The 26335-nt window shown below is 43.0% G+C and overlaps 1 protein-coding gene across 1 annotated transcript; it reads right to left on the minus strand.

Annotated features, from left to right (window-relative positions):
• Positions 1-319: 319 nt before the first annotated feature.
• On the minus strand, positions 320-25858 carry LOC135556363 (glycosaminoglycan xylosylkinase-like). The gene is made up of 9 exons (XM_064989507.1): positions 25672-25858; positions 8625-8949; positions 8229-8476; positions 7969-8055; positions 7743-7852; positions 7370-7541; positions 5170-5361; positions 4319-4378; positions 320-4191 (listed from the first exon to the last, which is right to left on the minus strand). Exons 2-9 carry the CDS (start codon positions 8751-8753, stop codon positions 3960-3962), a joined length of 1230 nt encoding a protein of 409 aa, XP_064845579.1. The 5' UTR covers positions 8754-8949; positions 25672-25858; the 3' UTR covers positions 320-3959.
• Positions 25859-26335: the final 477 nt, after the last annotated feature.

Genomic DNA, 26335 nt, shown 5'->3' on the forward strand with positions numbered 1-26335 from the left:
CTTCTCAAAGAGGAGGGACATGTGGCTTTCTCATCCAATGGGTTCTCCTGCAGATGCCATTATGGGACAGATAAAATGATGCGATGTCTAAGTTGATTGTCTGTATCTAGATATCTCTACTGTAATGATCTGGCTCCCTCTAAGGGAGGAACACTAAAAAAGCAGGTTATTGTATATAGACAGTAACAGTTGATAGTTTGAGCATCTCTAGACCCCCTATACAGGAGCGTCTACACGAAAGCATCCAGAAACAATCTATACAAGAGCAGCCAATTGAAGTGGAGCCATTACTTTTTTTGTTAAACACTGAAATACAGCATATTTAAATAATTTTTAATGTTGAAAACATACATAGTCCCAAACTTCCCAGCAACCCCCTCAATTTCCCAAATTCTTTCTTTGTCAGTTGCAAAATGTATAGAATTGCAGGAAATTAGCTTTCACATTGCCACATTTTATGTCAGCTCCATGGAAAAATGTATATAATTGCAGGAAAGTAGCCCTGTTTTAATCCAGAAAAAGTGCTTATTGCTAATAGCACACTTGCCTGATAATATGGTATGGTGCCATGTATAGGCTATGGTAAGAGTCAGCCCTAAACATTGTTTTTTTGCAATATGTTAATGGGCTCATTTATGGGGGGAGATCATAGACAGATGGTGTTGGGATAATTAGATTTTCATTCATTTTAGAGTAGAACATCCTTTTAAAAAGAAATTACATTCTCACAGTCCTTCCATAAAAACTGTCCCGGGGGGACGGCACGGCACATGTCCCCTGTGTCTGCCCCACCCCCCACGACCTTTTCCACTTCTGAAATAAAATTGGGGGAAACATTGGACTCATGCACACAGACAGACACACACACACACACCATCCAAACTTGACACTAAATTAGGTTTCATTAATATTATAATTCTCAATTATACTCTTATGCTATTCAACAGTTAGTTCAGTATGTACACACTGGTCATATCTCAATGGCCCCCTATTCCTCACATAGTGCACCAGTCCTGACCAGAGCCCCAAAGGCTTGTTCCTTTAGTCCCTCCGTGGGGTATAAATCCAGAATCTTCTCATTGCCGGCCATCAAAATGTATGTGTTTACATGTGTATTTCAAACTATGTTGGGGTAAAAATCGGGGTACAATGCGGGTATGGATGTCAACCCCAATACATGTTCATATCATTGTTACCAATCAACTGCATTACACTTAAAGACAGACTGGCCAGATGAACCCAGGTGAAGGCTATGATCCCTTATTGATGTAATTTGTTAAATCCACTTTAAAATCATTGTAAATTAAGGAGACAGGTTAAAGAAGCCTTGAGACATGGATTGTGTCTGTTTGCCATTGAGGCTGAAAGGCCCCAAAAAATGATTTATGCACATAAACCTTGAACGGGGTGTGGTAGTAGTAGTATGGTAGTAGGGGCCAGGCGGTAGTAGTAGTAGTATGGTAGTAGGGGCCAGGCGGTAGTAGTAGTAGTATGGTAGTAGGGGCCAGGCGGTAGTAGTAGTAGTATGGTAGTAGGGGCCAGGCGGTAGTAGTAGTAGTAGTAGTAGGGGCCAGGCGGTAGTAGTATGGTAGTAGGGGCCAGGCGGTAGTAGTATGGTACTAGGGGCCAGGCGGTAGTAGTAGTAGTATGGTACTAGGGGCCAGGCGGTAGTAGTAGTAGTATGGTAGTAGGGGCCAGGCGGTAGTAGTAGTAGTATGGTACTAGGGGCCGGGCGGTAGTAGTAGTAGTATGGTACTAGGGGCCGGGCGGTAGTAGTAGTAGTATGGTACTAGGGGCCAGGCGGTAGTAGTAGTAGTATGGTACTAGGGGCCAGGCAGTAGTAGTATGGTACTAGGGGCCAGGCGATAGTAGTATAGTACTAGGGGCCAGGCGGTAGTAGGGGCCAGGCGGTAGTAGTATGGTAGTAGGGGCCAGGCGGTAGTAGTATGGTAGTAGGGTCCAGGCGGTAGTAGTATGGTAGTAGGGGCCAGGCGGTAGTAGTATGGTAGTAGGGGCCAGGCGGTAGTAGTAGTAGTATGGTAGTAGGGGCCAGGCGGTAGTAGTAGTAGTATGGTAGTAGGGGCCAGGCGGTAGTAGTAGTATGGTAGTAGGGGCCTGGCGGTAGTAGTAGTATGGTAGTAGGGGCCAGGCGGTAGTAGTAGTAGTATGGTAGTAGGGGCCAGGCGGTAGTGGTAGTAGGGGCCAGGCGGTAGTAGTAGTATGGTAGTAGGGGCGCGGCGGCGGCGGTGGTAGTAGTAGTAGTAGTAGTAGTAGTAGTGGCCAGGCAGTAGTAGTAGTAGTAGGGGCCAGGCAGTAGTAGTAGTAGGGGCCAGGCGGTAGTAGTAGTAGTAGGGGCCAGGCGGTAGTAGTAGTAGTAGTAGGGGCCAGGCGGTAGTAGTAGTAGTAGGGGCCAGGCGGTAGTAGTAGTAGTAGGGGCCAGGCGGTAGTAGTAGTAGTAGGGGCCAGGCGGTAGTAGTAGTAGTAGTAGTAGGGGCCAGGCGGTAGTAGTAGTAGTAGTAGTAGGGGCCAGGCGGTAGTAGTAGTAGTAGTAGTAGGGGCCAGGCGGTAGTAGTAGTAGGGGCCAGGCGGTAGTAGTAGTAGGGGCCAGGCGGTAGTAGTAGTAGTAGGGGCCAGGCGGTAGTAGTAGTAGGGGCCAGGCGGTAGTAGTAGTAGGGGCCAGGCGGTAGTAGTAGTAGGGGCTAGGCGGTAGTAGTAGTAGTAGTAGTAGTAGGGGCCAGGCGGTAGTAGTAGTAGGGGCCAGGCGGTAGTAGTAGTAGTAGGGGCCAGGCGGTAGTAGTAGTAGGGGCCAGGCGGTAGTAGTAGTAGTAGGGGCCAGGCGGTAGTAGTAGTATGGTAGTAGGGGCCAGGCGCACCGGTTTGAGTGTCAAAAACTGCAACGCTGTAAAGTTTTCACGTTCAACAGTTTCCCGTGTTTATCAAGAATGGTCCACCACCCAAAGGATGTCCAGCCAACTTGACAACTGTAGGAAGCATTGGCGTTAACCAGAATCCCTGTGGAACACTTGAAACCTTGTAGGGTCCATGCCCTGACAAATTGAGGCTGTTCTGATGGCAAAAAGGAGGGGGGAGGGGGTGCAACTCAATTTTAAGAAGATGTTCCTAATGTTTTCTACATTCAGTGTACATCATGAGAGAATTGACGAATATCCACTTTGTTAGATCAGATTTTTTGAATGGGCACCAATGACAGTGTCCCTCTTCTATCCCCCACGGTCTGCATTCCATTGATCTCTTTATGGCATGTATAAAGAATCTCTACTGAAAGTGCTTTTAGTCCAGGAATTGGGTCTGAGAAACAGGGGCCGGAACTCGTGCAATATGTGGAATAGCATCTGTAGTCACTGGTCAGACTGCTCACATCGAGCAGATGTGAAATGGCAGCCAATTCCCTCTATATACAGTGCACTACTTTTGGAGCCTTTGCACTATACAGGGAATAGGATGCCATTTTGGATACAGACACATCTGTTTGTCACAATCAGACTGACCCCAAAATCCCCCTCCTGCCCCTCCATGGTCAGTTGGCCAGTCTCTCTCTCGCCACTGTCTGTCCAGTGGATTGTGTCCAGATAGGAGGGGGGAGGGGGGGGGACCCCCCGCTATCCTGAGTGTCTTTGGGTTGAGTCCTTTGGCCTTGGTTCCCTCCTTTACACTGGATGGAGAGAGAGAGGTTCTGGCAGAGTGTGTGTGTAACAGGAGACAGGAAAGAGTTAGGTATGGAGTTGGTCCTAGCGTGGACGGGAACAGTTTGTAGAGGACTCAACACCCAGTCCTTTATCAAGTCACTTCCTGCTGCTGGGGTCATTTCCTGTTCCTTTCTGGGGGGCCGTGAGAGGAGGAGGAGGGGTTGATCATCCAGCTCCTCGCATGGCAACCCTCTCTCCCTCGAGGCGAGACAGGTTATCCATTCCCTCCTCCTTCCTCCCTCCCGTCCTTTTCTAGGGGTGTGGCAGGATCATGCGGTCCTCGATCAGTGTGTTGTCGGGGCCCAGCGACTCCACACACTGCTGGATGGTTGCTATGACACCAGACAGCCGTCTGTCCAGGGCTGCCAGGTGGGGCTCGGCCAGGACAGGGTTAATGGGGTCAAAGGTCAGGGCCTGTCTTAGGGCTGAACTCAGAGCCCCAGCTCTCAGCAGGTTCAACCTGTTCCACGTAGACACACGCACCCTGACGGCAGGAGGGAGAGTAAGAGAGAACTGTTCATAAACACTAGGAATGGGTTGTGATTCCTTTGAGGAAATGTTGGTATTTTCAGTGTGTGTGTGTGTGTGTGTGTGTGTGTGTGTCTACTCACATGCAACACTGATATATAGGGGCCAGAATGCTTCTTTCATCCAGAGCTGCATTCCCAAAACTGCAAACAACAAAACACCATAGAAGCTGTCTTCAGATGCCTTACTATCTCAAGGCCATGATACTGTTAAATAGCCATCACTAGCCGGCTAACAGCCAGTTACTCAACCCTACACCTTGGAGGCTGCTACCCTATATACATAGCCATGGAATCACCGGTCACTTTTAATAATGTTTACATACTGCTTTACTAATCTGTATATACTGTATTCTATTCTACTGTATTTTAGTCAATGCCACTCTGATATTGCTTGTTCTAATATTTCTTAACTCCATTCTTTTACTTTTAGATTTGTGTATTGTTAGATATTACTAAATTGTTGGAGCTAGGAACACAAGCATTTCGCTACACACGCAAAACATCAGCTAAATATGTGTATGACCAATAACATTTGATTTGACAAGTTAAACTCTGACACACTATCATAACACACATTCTAGCACAGTGTTTCCCAACCCTGGTCCTCCAGTACCCCCAACAGTACACATTTTATTGTAACACCTGATTCATCTGGTCAATTAATCATCAAGCCCTCATGTGCTGAATGAGGCGTGTTTGTCCAGGGCTATAATGAAACGGTGTACTGTTGGGGGTACTGGAGGACCAGGGTCGGGAAACACTACCCTATTTCACACTTAGCTCAGCAGATCAATCAACAGGGACAGAGGTAAAAGAGGAGTGGACTGGGGTATGGAGAGATAGAGTTAGAGAGGTGAAAGGAGTTGCCAGGTTTGTCAGCATGTTTAGAGTTTCTTTGTGTTTACACTTAGTGATGTGTTTGTGTTCTTCACCTCTTGGCGTTATCCAGCAGGATGAGCATGCTGGCTCCTCCGTCGTCTTGGAAACTCTCGTAGTGATGTCGGTCGGCGTTGCCGATGAGGTAATCAAAGATGGCTGTGTCTATGACGTCCAGTAGTCTGGGACCGGCGTCGTACGGAGGCATCTTCTTCACCGCATCACAGTAGCTCTCATCATACTCCCACCTACACACAGTTAAAGCATTTTGTTTTTCACTTCTCCTGTTTAAAATATAAATATAAACACAGTAACACTTACATATTTGTAATTTAGCAACTTACAGGATCAATAAAAAACATTGGTAGATTTTACACCTAATCAACTTGGGGACTTGAACCAGCGACCTTCCAGGTCCCACCCCCCACCCCCCAATTTTGCCTAAAATGAAACACTATGAAGTTTGTGGAAATGTGAAATTAATGTAGGAGAATATAACACATTAGATCTGGTAAAAGATAATACAAACAAAAAAAACGTGACGCATGGCAATACTGGACAAAATGTTATGTGTCGTATTGGCCAATTGATACATATTCAAGTACATAACTATAGAGAACATACAAAATTAAGTTTTGTAAGTTTACACACTCCCAGGAATGTCATACATGATGGATTATTAGCTAATACACTAACTTTGACACATCTAGTTGGCCAGGTAGGGTGGGTGTGGAGCCAGAGACGGCAAGCGTTCAAACTGTAGAACCCTGTTCCTACATTTGAATATAAAAATGGATTTTATCAAACAAAACTATGCTACATTTTATCTCTGGGACCCTCAGGAAGACAAATCAGAGCAAGATTACTGAATGTAAGTACATTATTTACCTTCAGAGGTGAATGTATAAAACCAGTTGCCGTGATAAGTTTTGTTGTTGTGCACTCTCCTCAAACAATAGCGTGGTATTCTTTCACTGTAATAGCTACTTTAAATTGGACAATGCAGTTAGATAAACAACAATTTAAGCTGTCTGCACATATAAGACATGTCTATGTCTTGGAAAGTTTGCTGTTACTTACAACAGTCATGTTCAACCATCTCGGTATAGGGACACCAATCCCGTAAAGGTTAAAGGAGAAGTAATTTTTTTTTTTACAACTTAATCTCTATTTTGGATGTAAATTGCATGTTATAGAAGTGTCCTTTATTTGTGATTTCAGTTGTTTTTGAGAAACTTAACCCAAATCGCATCACTTCCTCATCGTCGTTGTGTAGTATGGGGGCCTGAAAAAACATGAATAAAGGCTCCAAAAACACCCAAATACGTCCTTTTGGGAACAGAAAAGCAGGTCTTTAGATGTTGTATACATGAAATTGTGCCAAGCCGAACTTCAACCGCAACGTTATATTCCATTTGTGCGACTTGAGCTGTTTCCTATATCCAGCTGTTCCATTCTCCATGTAGCCTGCTGCTACAGGTGCCTGAATAAAGGAAACACCAACATAGTGTTTTAATAAGGAGTAGGTCCACCAAAGCTGACAGAACAGCTTCAATGCGCCTTGGCGTTAATTCTAAAAGTGTCTGGAACCTCCTGTGTGGAAGCACCCCATGCTTCCAATATACTTTGCATATTTACTCAGAAGTATTTTGTCAGTTACCTGAAGAATGGATTTAGAAGTATCACTCGAGTCACAACAAAATGGAATTCAACATTGTGGACTGACACTATTTCATGTGTACAATATCTAAAGACCTGCATCACTATGCTGAGAGCTTTGCCGTTTCAAATAATACATATTGGATGTTTTTTTTTTTTTTTTTAAGTCTTTGTTCATGTTATTTCAAAACCCCCATACTACACAATGACAATGAGGAAGTGATTTGCTGTTGGGGTAAGTTTCCCAAAAACTACTGAAATCACAAAAAAGGTGTCTGGACCCTTCTATAACATGGCATTTACATTTAAAAAAAGAGATTTACAGTAGTGGTAAAACAATATGTTTTGAGCAAAATATATATATATTTTTTTTAGAAAACTGCAAACTTCAAGAAGCAGGCCATTCAAGGAATTGGTCTGATGTGATTCATTGGCCTCCCCTTGCTTGAGGAACAAGACAAGGCAACTTGTGCCATGTCATGAGGATACCTGGACCACCTATTTAGATTTTTTGTTAAGTAAATTGGGTATTAAATTAGGTGAAAAGGAGACTGGAGTAGGACTTTAATATATAAGCACAAATGCACACACCCCTACCTGGCCAGTTTGCCCTCCCTGTAGGTGCGTCCCCAGGGGTGTCTGTGTTTCTGGAGAGGCCAGACGTCTGGCAGCCAGAGAGTTACCGATCCCTCCATCATATCTCCCTCCGCACATGCCGGTTCACTCTCTCTACAGTAGTAACACTTCCCATAGAAACAACTATTATTGCCTGGAGAGAGAGAGGAAGGGCCAGAGACAAAGAAAGGGAGAGAAAATGGTTAAACATTTTCATTTAGAGAGAGATCCAGCCCACTGCTTCTTGAACCCAGACACACAACGTTATCTTATCAACTTTATAGGGAGTGGTATGTCTATAAGAAAACATTATGGGTGGGACTGAAAAGAGCCTTCTAGTGTGCGTGTGTCTCACCCTGCATTAGAAAGGTACTGAGTAGCTGGTCCGTAGCGACAGGTTTGATCTCAGTCCTCAGGTTGACAAACCTCCCGACCACTAGGGGTGCTCTTCTGAAACCCAGGATCCTACAGCAGATGGATACACAGGACAGATAGTCACATACCACGAGCAACACCAGTATTCAGATGGCCAAAACTAAAACGTATATATTTTAATGCATTAGGCCGATACGTGTGTGTACCTGTCCAGGTGAAAAGCTGCCACCTCTGCGTTGTGTCTGTCATAACCTGCATAAGGCTCTCCTTCTACCACATAGCCTCTACTATACCTGGAAAGAGAGAGAGAAATGGAGAGGGAGGACGTGATTGAGAGTTATCCTCTTACGTCTTACGTAAATTATGCTCTTACCTAATCTGACCCAACAAAAAACGTACAACTCCGCAGCAGAGAACCAGAGGACAATGTATGTATGTGTGTGTGTGTGTGTGTATTCTACCTCACCTCTTGGGTTTGAAGACCACCTTCTGCCCCCCGTCCAGTATTAGTAGAGCTTTGAGCTGGGTGCCCTTGTAGCCCACATCTGCCCGCTCCACTCGGGCAGTGCCCAGCGCGGAGAGGACGGCTGCCAGCTCGGGGGTCTCCTCAGGGTACACCTCCCTGGGGCCCACCCATTGGTTTGCCACCTCCCATGGAGACTGGAGGGTGTGTGTTAGCCGGTCTCCGCGTGAGAGAGACAGGCCTGCCTCCATCTGGGAACACAGACTTCCACATTAATGTTCACACACACACACACACACACACACACACACACACACACACACACACACACACACACACACACACACACACACACACACACACACAGATATAAACATTGACACGCACAAACAGCCGTACCTTGCGGAAGGCCTTGAGGTCTCGTCGACTGGCTGCGGACCCCTCTCCTCCATCCAGCAGAAAGAATTTGGCCAGCCCCAACAGGAGTAGCACGGCAACCAGCAACACCACGCGCTGTTTCAACTTCATCTCCTTGGCAACCTCACCCACCACCCCTGAGCCCTGTGTGTGTCTCTCTCTCTCTCCCGCCTCACCCCTGGAGCATGGCACCTGCCTCCCCCTCCAGTCGCCTCACACACACACTATTCAGCGGGGCAGGAGGTATGGCTCAGTCTCACCACCAGACCCACAGCTAGCCCTGGTCCCTAATGTATCAGCAACCACCCTGTAGAGAGAGTAGGGGAGGACATTAGTTATGTATGTGTCATTGTGGCTTAGAGAGACACACCCATACCTGACAAACCTGACTGACTCCTGGTTCCACATCCTGGGTTTTAAACCACCCCTTTACTGACAACATCAAACCCTGCCAAACCTACTGTTTGTTCTAGTACTCTTCTTTAGAATAGGTAAAGGATCCATCCATCCCTCCTTGAGATCCTGAGCTGACATGGTTACATGTGGTCTGCGGTTGTGAGGCCAGATAGATGCAGTGCCAAATTCTCTAAAACAACGGAAGCGGCTTATGGTAGAGAAATTAACTAAATTCTCTAGCAACAGCTCTGGTGGACATTCCTGCAGTCAGCATGCCAAATGCATTCTCACCTCAAAACGTGAGACATCTGTGGCATTGTGTTGTGTGACAAAATGTAACATTTTAGAGTGGCCTTTCGTCCCCAGCACGGTGCACCTGTGTAATGATCATTCTGTTTCATCAGCTTCTTGAAATGCCACACCTGTCAGGTGGATGGATTATCTTGGCAAAGGAGAAATACTCACTAACAAGGATGTAAAACAAATGTGCACAAAATGTGAGAGAAATAAGCTTTTTGTGTGTTTCTATGTTGCGTCTATTTTTGTTCAGTATCAGTCAGTACCTGTAGAAATGTAAATTCTTTAATGCTTACCGTGTACCTGTTTTTCCTATTTAACTGCTTCTATAAAAACTGGATGTTAATCTTTCACTTTCAAAACGATTCAATATGTATATATCTATTTACATGGGCTGCGATACGGTTCAGTTTGTAACAATTCAGTGCACTAACATTTGTGTATAAGTAGGTACCTGACCTGAGCCATCTACCACCCCACTACATCTCACAGAAATCACCACCACTCACTAATGGACTTGTCATTGTTGCAGATGATGGGTTTGAGTTAGTAATGTATCAACTTACAATTCAGCTATGACATAGCCAATTAACATATAGGATAACTTTGGACTTCACCCCCATTTCAAAATCAAAATGTTTGGAAGTTTCGTGAGCTTCTTTTTTCCCCCTTCTTTGGCCATGCAGTGTGCCTCGCAAAAGTGATTCCTCGTTATGAAATGATCAACTTTACCCCGTGTATCTAAAAATGACCATATACACTGACTGTTTAAAGCAAAACTACCAAAACTATTGCTGATTGTAAAGAATTCCCCCTGCAGGATGTTAGGCTAAATGACCACCTGTTTACCTAATTTGGCTGGTGCCGTGTTGTCTAGGTCTCACCCATCCTTAGTCAACATGTGAGAGATCATTAGATTGCAGCCCAGCCAATCAGGGAGTAGCCATGTGCCTCATCCCTGCCCATACCCCCAGGATGCAGTGCTTATGGTTTGTGAATGGCCCAGTCCATGCTCTTACAAGGGTATAAGTAAATCCCCTCGTCTTTTTCCTTCCCAGTGTAATTCCTTGTGAGAGCGTGGTTGTATTTATGGGTTTGGGTTGCATGAAAGAATATGTGTATTATTTGTTCTTATTGCTGTCATTGTTGCACTGTGCTAGTATAGCTGGTGTTGCTTAGTTTCTCCATCTCATTACTACTGTGTTAATAGCTACTTATATTATTGTCGGTAACAATTAGCCAGTACTTCCTATTATTGATTTGTAATCCATTTCATACAGTCCTTTATTGCTTGTTACTATGTAATAGCCTGCCATTCCCTGTGTATTTATACAGTCCCGTTACTCTTTACTCTCCGTTACTGCTATTGTCATCCATTCATAGTATTCTATTCAGTGCCACTTCTTCCATTATTATATCCATTACATGTACATTGTAGTTATTTTATTTATCATAGCTTCATTCCATGTTTCTATTCTGTTTTAGACCTCCAGGAATAACCTGGAGGTTGCCTTGTCTCTCTCTAATAGGAGATCGGTATCAGTAAAGCCACAGCCCCATTTATTCTGGAGGTTCTACCTCACAAATATGTGGCTTACTGATCATGATATATGGCAACCTCCAGAGGTCATGCAGAGGACCTGACATCCAGTCCATGTGTGGTCCGGAGCAGGAGGCCTTGAGTACCTGAGGGACCATGTTACCAGTTACCCCCCAGCCAGTGATGCCCCCTGAGCCGCAGCGCCATCACATTTGGATTATACCTACACTCCGGGACAGGCAGGGGCTTCCGCGATGTCCTCTCCACCTATGGAATAGTAATTCGGCACCAGGTGGGGCTGCATCCCCAACAATCCAGCGGGAGGATTATACTCCTAAATTGGAGTGTCAGGAAGTTGCAGCGCCATGGACATCGCTGACTATGTTGTTTGGAGTACAGAAGCATGTTTTTGCCAATATCGAGGGTCTGATTTGCCTATTGCAACAACAGACCAGATCCCAGGCTTCCTCCAATCAGGGGATCCGTCTCCGACAGGTTGCAGTGGAGGATATAGGACGGTCTTATGCAGTTCAGCAGCAGGAAGCCGCCTCTCCTCTAACGGTTGCTACTGAGACCGGGCAGGGACACGTCATGTTCCCAGCCCCCGCTGGTCATCAGGAGCTGCCTGCTATAGAGACTGAGCCCACACCAGATATCATTCGCAGGCCCCACTCCACTACTGTGGAGACCTTAGCAAGGCGGCACTCTGTACTGTGCAGCAGCGGCATCAGAGTCTCAGGGCACCCCCCCCCCCTTTTCTCAGCAGTGGGGTAGCATAACTCTCTACACCACACACTGGCACACGAACTTTCGTAGCCTCAAGAATGGCCACTGCCATATGGTCTTGTTTAGAGCAGGTCAGAAGGTTCTCATTTCTGTAGAGAGGAGTGTCCATCTGCCACAGTCTCTCCACATGCCTGTAAAGATCCACTGGAGGAGAGGCAGTGGTAGTTAACAAACAGGTAGTGTCCTTAACACTGGGCCATGTAAGCCTTCCAGCTGCGCAAATGGTCAACCACAACTGGTACAGGGTGAGTTGTCTGCCATCCTGAATGCACCCTCCATCAGAGTGGGAGATGCCCAGGTGCTGGAGGACTTTGCTTTATCAGTGGGAGGCCTGGTGGGTATGCTAAACAAGCTCCTTTGTGGGTCCCATGTGGACAGCCTACCGGGATCTCTTGGCTGAGCACCGTTTTCCCAAGGGAATAGTGCAAGATGGAAGCCCACAGACATACACACACAGACTTTGCTGATTGGCTGGTGAGGAAAGAAGCAGTGATGTAGGTACCCCACGGAGAGGCCTGCAGAACGCATGGAACAGTGCAGAGAGCAGCACCCTCTCTCTCTCCCTCTCTGGTGTGCACCAGGTCACGGTAGAGCATAAGCCTAGTGGACCTAACAAAGAACAGACCAGGGTTAATGACAGGTTTAAGCCTTTTTGCCCCTTTTGTGATTCTAAGGATCACTACTTCAAATAACTGCACCGACTTTTCCAAGTTGAATACTGCACAGCGGTCCTCCTGGGTCCAACAGAAGGGCAGGTGTCTCAGATGCGGATGGGGACACAGACAGTGCATGTACACTAAAGAAGCCCTGTGGCACATGTGGGGAGATGCACTGTAGAAGGGAGAGAGGCTGGGATGAATCCATCACAGACAAGCTGCTCTATGTGCGGCAGTCCTGGGAGCAGGAACTACCTCACCCAATGGCTATAACCATGCCACACACCAACCGGTGTCGGCTAAAGCAATTGTACACGAGAGGGCGTGCTAAAATACTTTTTTAGCACGGCTGTTCTGCAGTCATCGGTACGAGGTTGCCGAGTACCGTAGATCCGCATAGCCGTGCTAAAAATGTAGTTATGCACAACCTTGTGTACAATACATTTTTTTACAACCGGTTAGAAATTCAATAAAACAATTTTTTGGGTAAATGTATTTATATGCTACTATTTCATTCCTGAATGAAAATATAGGCCTTGTCCTGACATCTATGGTTGCTAGCCAAGCCAGCTGGCCGTTCATTCTATCAATGCCACTCCAATATTGCTCTTCCTATTTATTTATTTCTTAATTCCATTCTTTTAGATTTGTGCATTGCTGTGAATTGTTAGATACTACTGCAATTCAGGAACTAAGAACACAAGCATTTCGATACACCTGCAATAACATCTTCTAAATATGTGTATGTGACCAATAAAATTGTATTTTATATATCCATGAAAATTATGATGATTCATGATTTCGACTGGCTGACAAAAGATGTCCGTTCATTCTATCGGTTAGGTTGCTAGAGACTCGACAGTCATGAAGTGTGTTTATTAGATATCTATGGACGCGACCCAGACGTTCGTTCTATATGTCTCATTGCCATGCCGGCTGGCAACGCTCTTATCCCTTGCTTGCTAGCTAGCCAACTACAGCTAACACAGTCACATCAAACCGTGCAGCTAGAATAACAGCAAAGTAGCTGGATTTCATTTAGTTGAACCTGTTTTCTATTGACATTTTTGTGTGTGATCAAATGTCAATATTGAAACAATGTTGCAAATGTCTAGAGAAAGGATGGCAATGGTTGTACAAACCTCTGTTGTTGCAAACCAAATGCTAAGATATTAGTTCCCCATGCTTCTGTCTAGATGCTTTTTACAGTGGAAATTAAGTTACTGAATTGGTTGGCTGGGCTGATGGGAACACTGAATGCAGCAATATCCCACATGCTGACCAGACCGGACACGTCGCATGCGTTGCAAAATACATTTAGAAATCCATGTTATTCAATTATTGCACCCACACTGCCCGCAAGCGTCTGTGTTGCCAAGGGCTAAAATAGAAGTCATTCCTATTTCTGAAGCAGATCGCGCTGAAAGTCCTGCCTCTCCCATCTCCTCATTGGTTTATAGAAGCAGGTACCCATGTGCCATTTCCTCATTGGTTATACTCACGTGGGTGATTGAAAGACTAAATGTTTTGCCGGTTGTTGTGGTAAAAGTGTATATGCCAATCACCAGATAAATTCAAAGATTAAAAAGCCAGGAAGGAGAAGAGATGACTAGAAATGATTCGGTTGGTCGTTTTATGTGTGGATTAATTGGTCAGAGTAGAAGACCTTGTGCATTTCAAGTAAAATAACAACAATGTTTATATACCAGGACAAATTAGCTAGCAACAGCAAGCTAGCTAAATAGGACAAATTAGCTAGCAAGTGCAAGCTAACTAGCTAAATTGCCATACATGTTTAATGCTTTTCGACCTGTCCCCAAATAAATGTAATTAGTTAAGAGTTTGTTTTGATATTTTAACCTGCGTGTCGTGATCGCTTTGTTGTGGGGGGACAAAATATATTTATGCATGATAGCGCACGATGGCGCATGCGCGCAGCCGGTTTGGGTTCCGTGTCATATGGAACAGAAAACCAAATGGCCATTTTTGCATCATACACTTACCGGCACTGAACATTTTTTTTTTTTTTTTTTTAGGTTAGGCATAAAGTTAACGTTGTGGTTTAAAATCAGATTTTAATAAACTAAATTGTAGAAACAGGCAGGGTTTACGACTGTGCCAAGTTACATTAGTGACGACCCTATTTTGCGAACTGCTAGTGGCATTTAGAATCGGTTAGCCTAGGCTATTACCCCCCTAAACATAGACAGGTTCCACACTGAAAATATGCAAAAACAAAGAGGGTATATTCATCAGAATCATTAACCCATGGCATACTCACAAAACAGATGTACCGGGCATAATTCATTCCCATGCAGTGTTCATTATAGAATTGTTAATCCATGTCTAAAATTCAAAAGGAACAGGTATAATAAACTAAATCGATTGTCTGTATATCGGATTTAAAAAAAAATGTAATCGTTCAACTTGCCAAATTATCACTCTTTGAGAAAAACTGTTCCAGATGTGATAATTTTTTCTCCCAGCGTCATTTGGAAAGAAGACAACCAGGTTTTCCACTAGGGTTTTGCCTGTGCTTAGCTTTAATCAATTTATTTCCATCCAAAGAAACTCGCAATTCCTTGCCGATGACAAGCATACCCATAACATGATGCAGCCACCCACCACCATGCTTGAAAATATGAAAAGTGGTACTCAGTGATGTGTTGTATTGGATTTGCCTCAAATATAATGCTTTGATTTCAGAACAAAGTTAATTTCTTTGCAGTTTTACTTTAGTGCCTTAATACAAACAGGATGCATGTTCTGGAATATTTGTATTGTGTACAGACTTCATTTCACTGTCATTTAGGTTAGTATTGTGGAGTAACTAAAATGTTGATCCTATCACAGCCATTAAACTCAAATCAAATTGTATTTGTCACATACACATGGTTAGCAAATGTTAATGAGTGTAGCGAAATGCTTGTGCTTCTAGTTCCAACAATGCAGTAATAACCAACGAGTAATCTAACCTAAAAATTCCACAACTACTACCTTATACACACAAGTGTAAAGAGATATGAATATGTACATAAAGATATGAATGAGATAGTACAGTATATACATATGGGATGAGAAATGTAGGGTATGCAAACATAAGTGGTATAATTTTTAAAGTGGCTAGTGATACATGTATTACATAAAGATGGCAAGATGCAGTAGATGATAGAGTACAGTATATACATTATACATATGAGATGAGTAATGTAGGGTATGTAAACATTATGTAAATTGTTTTGTTTTAAGTGGCTAGTGATACATTTTTTTCCATCAATTTCCATTATTAAAGTGGCTGGAGTTGAGTCAGTATGTTGGCAGCAGCCACTCAATGTTAGTGGTGACTTTTTTAATTTTACCCCCTTTTTTCTCCCCAATTTCGTGGTGTCCAATTGTTAGTAGCTACTATCTTGTCTCATCGCTACAACTCCCGTACGGGCTCGGGAGAGACGAAGGTTGAAAGTCATGCGTCCTCCAATACCCAACCAAGCCGCACTGCTTCTTAACACAGCACGCATCCAACCCGGAAGCCAGGCGCACCAATGTGTCGGAGGAAACACCGTGCACCTGGCAACATTGGTTAGCGTGCACTGCGCCCGGCCCGCCGCAGGAGTCGCTGGTGCGCGATGAGACAAGAATATCCCTACCGGCCACTCCGTCCCTAACCCGGACGACTGGTGGAACAGCTAGCGCTGCAGTACAGCACCCCTAACCACTGCGCCACCCGGGAGGCTAGTGGTGACTGTTTAACAGTCTGATGGCCTTGAGATAGAAGCTGTTTTTCAGTCTCTCGGTCCCTGCTTTGATGCACCTGTACTGACCTCGCCTTCTGGATGATAGCGGGGTGAACAGGCAGTGGCTCCCATGGTTGTTGTCCTTGATGATCTTTATGGCCTTCCTGTGACATCGGGTGGTGTAGGTGTCCTGGAGGGCAGGTAGTTTGCCCCCGGTGATGAGTTGTGCAAACCTCACTACCCTCTGGAGAGCCTTACGCTTGTGGGAGGAGCAGTTGACGTATCAGGCGTTGATACAGCCCGTCAGGATGCTCTCGATTGTGCATCTGTAGAAGTTTGTGAGTGCTTTTGGTGCAATGGACATTAGACTGGTGGAAATCTGTCCTTTAGTCTGATGAGTCTAAATGTGAGGTTTTTGGTTCCAACCGGCGTGTCTTTGTGAGACGCAGAGTAGGTGAACAGATGATCTCCGTATGTGTGGTTCCCACCATGAAGCATGGAGGAGGTGTGGGGATGCTTTACTGGTGACACTGTCGTGATTTATTTAGAATTCAAGGCACAGCATTCTGCAGCGATACGCCATCCCATCTGGTTTGCAGTTAGTGGGACTGTCATTTGTTTTTCAACAGGACAATGACCCAACAAAACTCCAGGCTGTGTAAGGGCTATTTGACCAAGAAGGAGAGTGATGGAGTGCTGCATCAGATGACCTGGCCTCCACAATCACCCAACCTCAACCCAATTGAGATGGTTTGGGATGAGTTGGAACGTAGAGTGAAGGAAAAGCAGTCAACAAGTGCTCAGCATGCAGGAACTCCTTCAAGACTTTTGGAAAAGCATTCCTTATGAAGCTGGTTGAGAGAATGCTAAGAGTGTGCAAAGCTGTCATCAAGGCAAAGGTTGGTTACTTTGAAGAAACTAAAATATAAAATATATTTTGATTTGTTTAACACTTTTTTGGTTCCTACATGATTCCATGTGTAATTTCATAGTTTTGATGTCTTCACTATTATTCTACAATGTAAAAAAATTAAGAAAAACCCTTGAATGAGTAGCTGTCAAATGTTGACTATTACTGTATATGGAGGGTTTATAAAGCCAGGCACATTTAACAGTTAGCCTATTGATTATATACCTAATTAAGTTGGTTTCCTCTTGCCTCAATTTTCTTAGACAATTGGGCTAAGGCTGTTTCCTCATCTCTGCTGCCTCCACTGCATTGTTCTCAATCTCATATGCTGGTTAACTTTGTTATTACGCACATAGCAACATAGGGAAATGTGCCAATTCTACTGCGCACTGAAGATTGTTTCAGAATCTCATTTCAGACCGTATCCAACGTGGGAGGAAGTGCATGTTATAAAATAGATTTATTAGTGTTGCGCCATTATTTGTATGTAATATAACCATAAACAATATCACATCTTAGATTGATGGACTGTGCCATCCCCGTGGCCTCGGCAATGGATCCGTCCACTGAGATGCGCTTATCAGACAGGTATCCTGTGCACGGTGAAAAATAAAAATTGCAACTGCTCAACAAAATAAATCTTGGTCGACGAACAGCCTAATATACCAAACAATCATCCAGTCGACTAAAATGGGGCCCTAATTGTTTTACCTGACTTATTTGAGAGCGGGTACTAAAGTTGACATTACTGGCACATCTGCAAAACCATGTAAACACCTGTTAGTGTGCATGTATACTGAACAAAAATATAAACACAACATGTAATGTGTTGGTCCCATGTTTCATGAGCTGAAATACAAAATCCCTGAAATGTTCCATACGCACAAAGAGCTTATTTCTTTCAAATTGTGAGCAAATTTGTTTACATCACTGTTAGTGAGCATTTCTCTTTTGCCAAGATAATCCATCCACCTGACAGGTTTGGCATATCAAGAAGCTGATTAAACAGCATGATCATTACACAGGTGCATCTTGTGCTTGGGACAATAAAAAGGCCACTAAAATGTTACAATTTGTCACAATGCCATAGAAGTCTCAAGTTTTGAGGGAGCATTCAATTGGCATGCTGACTGCAGGAATACACACAACAGCTGTTGCCAGAGAAATTCAAGTTAATTTCTCTACCATAAGACGCCTCCAATGTCGTTTTAGAGAATTTGGCAGTACGCCCAACCGGTCTCAAAACCACAGACCACGCCAGCCCAGGATCTCCACATCCGGCTTCGTCACTCGGTTAGCTGATGAAACTGTGGGTTTGCACAACCAAAAAAGTTCTGCTCAAACTGTCAGAAACCGTCTCAGTGAAACTCATCTGCATGCTCGTTGTTCTCACCAGGGTCTTGACCTGACAGCAGTTCAGTGTCGTAACTGACTTGGGTGGGTAAATGCTCACCTTCGATGGCACTGGCAAGCTGGAGAAGTGTGCACTTCACTGATGAAACCTGGTTTCAACTGTACCAGGGAGATGGCAGAAGGAGTGTAGGGTGGCGTATGGGCAAGTGGTTTGCAGATGTCAACGTTGTGAACAGAGTGCCCCATGGTGGCGGTGGGGTTATGATATGGGCAGGCTTAAGCTACGGACAACGAACACAATTGCATTTTATCGATGGCAATTTGAATGCATAGAGATACTGTGACTAGATCCCCAGGCCCATTGTCGTGCCATTCATCTGCTGCCTTCACCTCATGTTTTAGCATGATAATGCCCCGCCACATGTCGCAAGGATCTGTACACTATTCCTGGAAGCTGAAAATGTCCCAGTTCTTCCATGGCCTGCATACTCACCAGACATGTCGCCCATTGAGCATGTTTGGGATGCTCTGGATGGACGTGAACGGCAGATTGTTCCAGTTCCCGCCAATATCCAGCAACTTCGCACAGTCATTGAAGAGGAGTGGGACAACATTCCACAGGACACAATCAACAGCCTGATTAACTCCATGCAAAGGAGATGTGCTGCATGAGGCAAATGGTGGTCACACCAGATATGGACTGGTTTTCTGATCCACTCCCCTTATATTTTTGTTCAGTGTACTTCCGTCTTGATTGCCAAACACATAGACACCCGTTTAGAAGAAGTCGGTTTAATAATAATTTACTGTGTTCATTGTCTCATATCAACCAGCTGAAGGAATACCACGGACAATTGGTAGAGTAAGTTCAAATATAATTTTATTCAACATTCGTGATAGACAAGGGACGTTTGTTTTTTGTTCCTATGTAAATATGTGTGGCGTTGCCTCAACAATTGAAGGCATTGCCACATTTCGTGACTAACTGGACACAAGTTAAATTGTTTTGCTAGGCCTCTCTGTCTCTCATACAGTCAGGCTTAGCTCTCTAGAATTGAAGGGTGTATAGCTACCCAGCCCTTGAGTTCTCAATCAAAGCCCTATGGATGACTTCTGGATCAATGAACTACAATATGAATGTTCAGTTGTAACGTTTCGGAACGTTAATAATCCTCCCTTGCGATACGGTTTTGGAAACCTTTGGAACTTAACTTTCACATCAGCTAGAAATAATAATTCAAATACAAATGATATACTTACTGTACGTAGTTTAGCAAAGTTGCAGAACTTTCAAAAACATGAGGTTTGTAACTTCCTCCCCAGTTACACCCCATTGGGGAGAATCTCAATTGGTTTCCTTGATTCTTAGCTTTCTCTCTCTTCCCTCTGACCTCCTCCAATGGATTTTGAGGAGGAGAGGCGATAACGGAGACCAATTGAGATTCTTCCTTGGAGACATTTGAAGCGGAAGTGCACACTGGTTGGATGCTGTGTCCATGAAAATATAGCCGGGTGCAAATTTTGTATTTGGAAAATGTATTTCCAGTTTATATGAAATTTCCAATTGTTTCCAAAACTGTATGGCGTGTGAGGCGTATTTGTGAAGACAGAACATTTGGGCAGCAAAGGGCCATCTCAAATCAAATCAATGTTTATTTGTCACGTGCGCCGAATACAACAGGTGTAGTAGACCTTACAGTGAAATGCTTACTTACAGGCTCTAACCAACAGTGTAAAAAAGGTATTAGGTGAACAATAGGTAAATAAAGAAATAAAAACAACAGTAAAAGACAGTGAAAAATCTTCCTCACAAGGTTAAAGGCGATGTTCAATGGCTCATTGAAATGAAACGGAATTTGAGTCATCATGAATAAGGGTAAAGTCCGGCTCAGCTGAGATGGATGTATTGATCGGTAGGTAACGGGTGTTTTCAAGACTAAGATATTGATCCGATTTCATGTCCATAGATATGGGTTGTTTGGATATTTGGGGCAAATAAGCAAAATACCTGCAAAAATGGATATGTCATCTTCAGTAACATAAGCATACTGCAACTGTATCCAACCATTTAAGCTCTCAACTCAAAAAGGACAGAATGCCCTATCTAATGAAGTGAGCACCACAATGTCAAACTGACACGGTCAATGTCAGAATCATCATCATAGCTCCAAAAAACTTTTCCAAAACAGGTTGTGTGACAGTCAGCTGGAATAAGCATAATCAACAACAGCGATCACTTGTGAGCTTCAATTAGGAAACCCAACATATGGGTCATTCTTGGGCTGGGCTGATTATATATATATATATATATATATATATATATATATATATATATATATATATATATATATATATATATATATATATATATATATATATATATATATATATATAGTGCCTTGCAAAACTATTCGGCCCCCTTGAACTTTGCGACCTTTTGCCACATTTCAGGCTTCAAACATAAAGATATAAAACTGTATTTTTTTGTGAAGAATCAACAACAAGTGGGACACAATCATGAAGTGGAACGACATTTATTGGATATTTCAAACTTTTTTTAACAAATCAAAAACTGAAAAATTGGGCGTGCAAAATTATTCAGCCCCTTTACTTTCAGTGCAGCAAACTCTCTCCAGAAGTTCAATGAGGATCTCTGAATGATCCAATGTTGACCTAAATGACTAATGATGATAAATACAATCCACCTGTGTGTAATCAAGTCTACGTATAAATGCACCTGCACTGTGATAGTCTCAGAGGTCCGTTAAAAGCGCAGAGAGCATCATGAAGAACAAGGAACACACCAGGCAGGTCCGAGATACTGTTGTGAAGAAGTTTAAATCCGGATTTGGATACAAAAAGATTTCCCAAGCTTTAAACATCCCAAGGAGCACTGTGCAAGTGATAATATTGAAATGGAAGGAGTATCAGACCACTGCATCATGGTTTGGGCCTGCTTTTCTTCAGCAGGGACAGGGAAGATGGTTAAAATTGATGGGAAGATGGATGGAGCCAAATACAGGACCATTCTGGAAGAAAACCTGATGGAGTCTGCAAAAGACCTGACACTGGGATGGAGATTTGTCTTCCAACAAGACAATGATCCAAAACATAAAGAAAAATCTACAATGGAATGGTTCAAAAATAAACATATCCAGGTGTTAGAATGGCCAAGTCAAAGTCCAGACCTGAATCCAATCGAGAATCTGTGGAAAGAACTGAAAACTGCTGTTCACAAATGCTCTCCATCCAACCTCACTGAGCTCGAGCTGTTTTGCAAGGAGGAATGGGAAAAAATGTCAGTCTCTCGATCTGCAAAACTGATAGACATACCCCAAGCGACTTACAGCTGTAATCGCAGCAAAAGGTGGCGCTACAAAGTATTAACTTAATTTTGCACGTCCAATTTTTCAGTTTTTGATTTGTTAAAAAAGTTTGAAATATCAAATAAATGTCGTTCCACTTCATGATTGTGTCCCACTTGTTGTTGATTATTCACAAATACAGTTTTATATATTTATGTTTGAAGCCTGAAATGTGGCAAAAGGTCGCAAAGTTCAAGGGGGCCGAATACTTTCGCAAGGCACTGTATATATATATTAGAATAAATGCATTTTCTGAACACCCCACAACATTAAGTACATATTAAACATTCCCACTTAAGGCATTAAAGCCCTTTTATTGTTGTCCATTTTTGTCTGATATGGACACTATTTATCTTCAAACCCGTCACAGACAATATGGAAGTTGTCATAATATGATTATAAAATATACTTGTTATAAAATCAACATTTACCTAATGCTCATGTGTCCCCCAAACCAATTAAATTATTATAATATAAAATGTAAAATCTCAGACTTTTGCTATATTAAACCCTGAAATAGACATATTTTGTGTCAGTGGGCTCATTTAAATAAAAAAATACTTTCAATTCAGAATTATAACAACTCTAATATTTTGGGATTGTCCTTAACATTTCAGACTGAGCTCAGAAAACATTAAATTCATATTTATTCATCTTTGCCATTTTATTTAACAAATATTGTCATGTAACAGGGTTGAGACTAGGGTGACAGGGTGGAATACTGTAACGGGTTGAAAAGATTGGTTTCCATATAATCTAGTTTAGTTAACTATCAAAAATCCATCCAAGATTTACCCCAAACATTTAATTTCATTGTATTCAACCATGTAACAAGGACATTAGATATATTTAGAATAATCTGGGTTTTATTAACCAAACAAATAAAAACATCAGGCATTAGGGTAATTAATAACATTCAACACGTTTCATCAGAAAAGTTCAACGTGTCATCAAACTGTAGGAACATTTTCCAAGGGCATTTAGAATGCTAGAACAGCTGTAACTACAGCACTAGTGTCAGCATGACTATCCTTCTTCTAGGGAGCACCATATTCACTCATTCATGGTTTTCTTCCTGAGAGTCTGGCCCACACGTCTCTCTCAACCTCTGTGGTGGGATGTCACACGCTTCATCAAACTGATACCAGTGGATGTCGTCTCGAGAAGGCCAGAAAAAGCTGTTAGGTCCAACACGATGCATACATTTCACTTGTACACACATTTTTATCCGTGCCGAGGATGATGCCTGGATAAAGGTCATCACCGTATTCCACAATACACCACTGCCCAAGAAGACCTGGATTTCATCCACAGGTTGTGGATTTTCCTCATTGGCTGGCAGTACTGGAGCAGCCAGGACCTTCTGCCTGAAACTGAAGTAACATACTGAAGTAACAAAGTCCTGACCTGATCAGGACTTTGTGGGGGAGTGGTCAAGTTCCTCAGTGCTTCTTTCCTCTCCTTGCTTATGTATGCTGTTCTCCACTGTTTACGCTTCTGACACTGGTCTCTCTTACTGAAATCACTGATCTCAAGGTATTGTTCCCTTTTTTCTGGGTCAGCATTTTGACGTGCTCGACACTGCCTTTGTCTTTCTGCTGTTGGTGTGGGTGCCACCATTCCCTAGATGTTTCAATGGATAACGTAAAATCAAAGATTCTTAGAATATATACAAGTATACACTATAATCCTTGAGTAATTTAGGATCTAGAGCGACTTAAAGGAACAACTGTAGTTAAGAACCTTGCCCAACTCTCCTACCACCTGCCTTAAAATATATATTTTTGTTCACATGGAATACATTACAGCATGTTTCATAAGTGAATATAAATAATGAAAAATATATTGAATATTTAATTTGTTTAGATGCAATAATCATAAATAAAGTAAATAACTCAACCCTGTCACAGGTTTACAACCCCGTTACAATGAAACATGTGACGGGGTGGAGTTTTTTGGTTCAAAATGGCCTCTGCTCCTCATGTGGTGAAGGACAGGAGACCATATGGTGGTGTGCATAAAATTAATAGATTGTATATTTTTATGGGTTAAAGTATCGTTTTGAAAGTACTAGTTTTCCATCTTTATTTCATGTAGCGGGTTTGAGTTGGTCAGCTCGACGATCCCCACCTGACTTTAAAAATAACAAAATACAGATATAAAAGAATGTGATTACTTGCCTGGTTCTGTACCATGCAGTTGACAACAACAACCATTGCGACCTGTATGCTCTCGTCGGCTGGCCCTCGCTACATATTCGTCGCCAGACCCACTGGCTCCAGGTCATCTATAAGTCTTTGCTAGGTAAAGCTCCGCCTTATCTCAGCTCACTGGTAACCATAACAACACCAACACGTAGCACACGCTCCAGCAGGTATATCTCACTGGTCATCCCCAAAGCCAACACCCACTTTGGCCACCTTTACTTCCAGTTCTCTGCTGCCACTGACTGGAACGAATTGCAAAAATCGCTGAAGTTGGAGACTTATATCTCCCGCACTAACTTTAAGCATCAGCTATCTGAGCAGCTTAGCCAATCTGTAAATAGCCCACCCAACTACCTACCTCATCCCCATATTGTTTTTTCCACACCAGTATTTCTACTTGCACATCATCATCTGCACATCTATCACTTCAGTGTTAATGTGCTAAATTTTAATTACTTTGCTACTATGGCCTATTAACCTGTTGAAACTCTAGGGGCGCAATTTCATTTTTGGATGAAAAACGTTCCCGTTTTAAACAAGATATTTTGCCTTACCTCCTTACTCCATTTGCACACACTGTATATAGATTTTAAAATTGTGTTATTGTTTGTGTCGCACTTTGCTTTAACTTGGCCAGGTCGCAGTTGTAAATGAGAACTTGTTCTCAACTGGCCTAGTTGGTTAAATCAAGGTAAAAAACAACAACATATTGAATGATGTCACTTCCTGTTAATGACGGCGCATAAGGGTGGACTTTGGTTGGTGTGATGGGGTTGAGTGTCGACTGAGGGAACATTGTGTGATTTTATTCAATTATACCTTCGTAACAAAAACACGTTTGCATTAATTGCAAAAGTTATTATGTGCACATTTTAATATTCATTTCCCAAGTAAAAATTAAGTGAAACGAAATAATTTGTAAAATAAAGTTTAAAATAATGCTATATTTATTTACATTCATATACATCTTTTAAACATTTAATTTTGGTGACCCAATACTTCAGTCAGAGGGACTGAAATATTACCCGAGCCCCAAAATGACCCACATACATGAAACTGAACCAGAATCTAGTTTTACAGATCAGAAGACGTTGATATGATTCGCCATATCAACGCCTCCTGTGCCAGATTCTGGTTCACATGAAACTGTCTTGTTGAATGAATGAAAAATGCATACCAGTAACTGAGGACAACCCGTGAATTAACGTTAGCTGGCTAAGTTAAACATCTGTCTAGCCGTGGCCACGCAGGCAGGAATGACTCGAGCTGCCTTCTACACAATCAGTCTTTCATGGGACCAACAACATTGGCTAGTTAGCCTTCTAGCTAGCTGGTTGATAGGTTGGAAATCGCAAAGGCCCACAAAGACAACATTACAGTATGGTTTAGAAACTGGCCCACAGCTAGGTAGACATATACTCTGTAGCTAGCGACGTAGCCCATACTAGACGTTAACTACCTTTAATACTTTGGCTTGGGTTCTCGAGAGCATCTAACGTTAGCAAGCTCCAGCAATGCAGCAACGTACAGTACTAACGTAGCTACTGTACCTAGCTAACGTTATTTATAGTGATAGCAGACGAACTGCACCGATATTTTCCACATCAAGGATTGCGTATATTGCTGACGAGCTAGCTAGTACTGTACCTACAGTACCTAGCGAGTAAACGAACATCAGTCATTATCAAAAATGTATGAATATGATTAATATAGACTAGCTAGCTTGAAAACGTTAATTGTAAAGATGTGCCTTTGGCTAGTTGGTAAGTCTAATAAATGTCTTACCTTTCACGATTACCGCTAACGTTACTGGATGTCAAACGACGACAGTGCACCAGTCAGTGTGTGCTTGGTATTTTGTGTGGAACTGTATATTCACCAATAGGCTGTCAAAAAGGGATACTTGCTCCATCCCTTTGCTCTCATTTCCTCCTACCTTAGCGTTTACACTTCCGAAACATTTCCTCAAGCACGCCGCCACCTAAATCTTAAAGAGACCAGGACCTATTTAATTGAAGACAATGTATTCAACATTATGGGGTTTATTAATGTCAGGTTTCGATTTAGACACCAGGTAGCGCTGTTGTGTTATAATTAAGCAGTCGTCACATAAGTAATGCACCTCACTGCATTACCTTCATTTCGATATGGACCTAGACATAGGCCTACTTCTCTAGTGAGAGTCTCCCAGTAAAAATGGTTTCAGTTCAATAAATCCTGCACACCTGGGTTGAAGAGAGGTCTGTGTGTGCATGTGTAACAGTATAATTTTAACCCGTCCCCTCGCATGAACCAGGGACCTTCTGCACACATCAACAACAGTCACCCTCGAAGCGTCGTTACCCATCGCTCCACAAAAGCCGCGGCCCTTGCAGAGCAAGGGGAACTACTACTTCAAGGTCTCAGAGCAAGTGACGTCACCGATTGAAACGCTATTTACCGCACACTA

This window comes from Oncorhynchus masou, chromosome 15, assembly GCF_036934945.1.
Source record: "Oncorhynchus masou masou isolate Uvic2021 chromosome 15, UVic_Omas_1.1, whole genome shotgun sequence".
Classification (NCBI taxonomy): Eukaryota; Metazoa; Chordata; class Actinopteri; order Salmoniformes; family Salmonidae; genus Oncorhynchus; species Oncorhynchus masou.

Bases quoted from the DNA above. Each gene is read 5' to 3' on its own strand.
- LOC135556363 (XM_064989507.1), bottom strand. From the start codon at position 8,753: ATGAAGTTGAAACAGCGCGTGGTGTTGCTGGTTGCCGTGCTACTCCTG. The intron at 8,477-8,624 runs GTACGGCTGTTT...CTGTGTTCCCAG, and splicing joins ACCTCAAGGCCTTCCGCAAG to ATGGAGGCAGGCCTGTCTCT. The intron at 4,379-5,169 runs GTGAAGAACACA...TGTTGTTTGCAG, and splicing joins CTGCTGGATAACGCCAAGAG to TTTTGGGAATGCAGCTCTGG.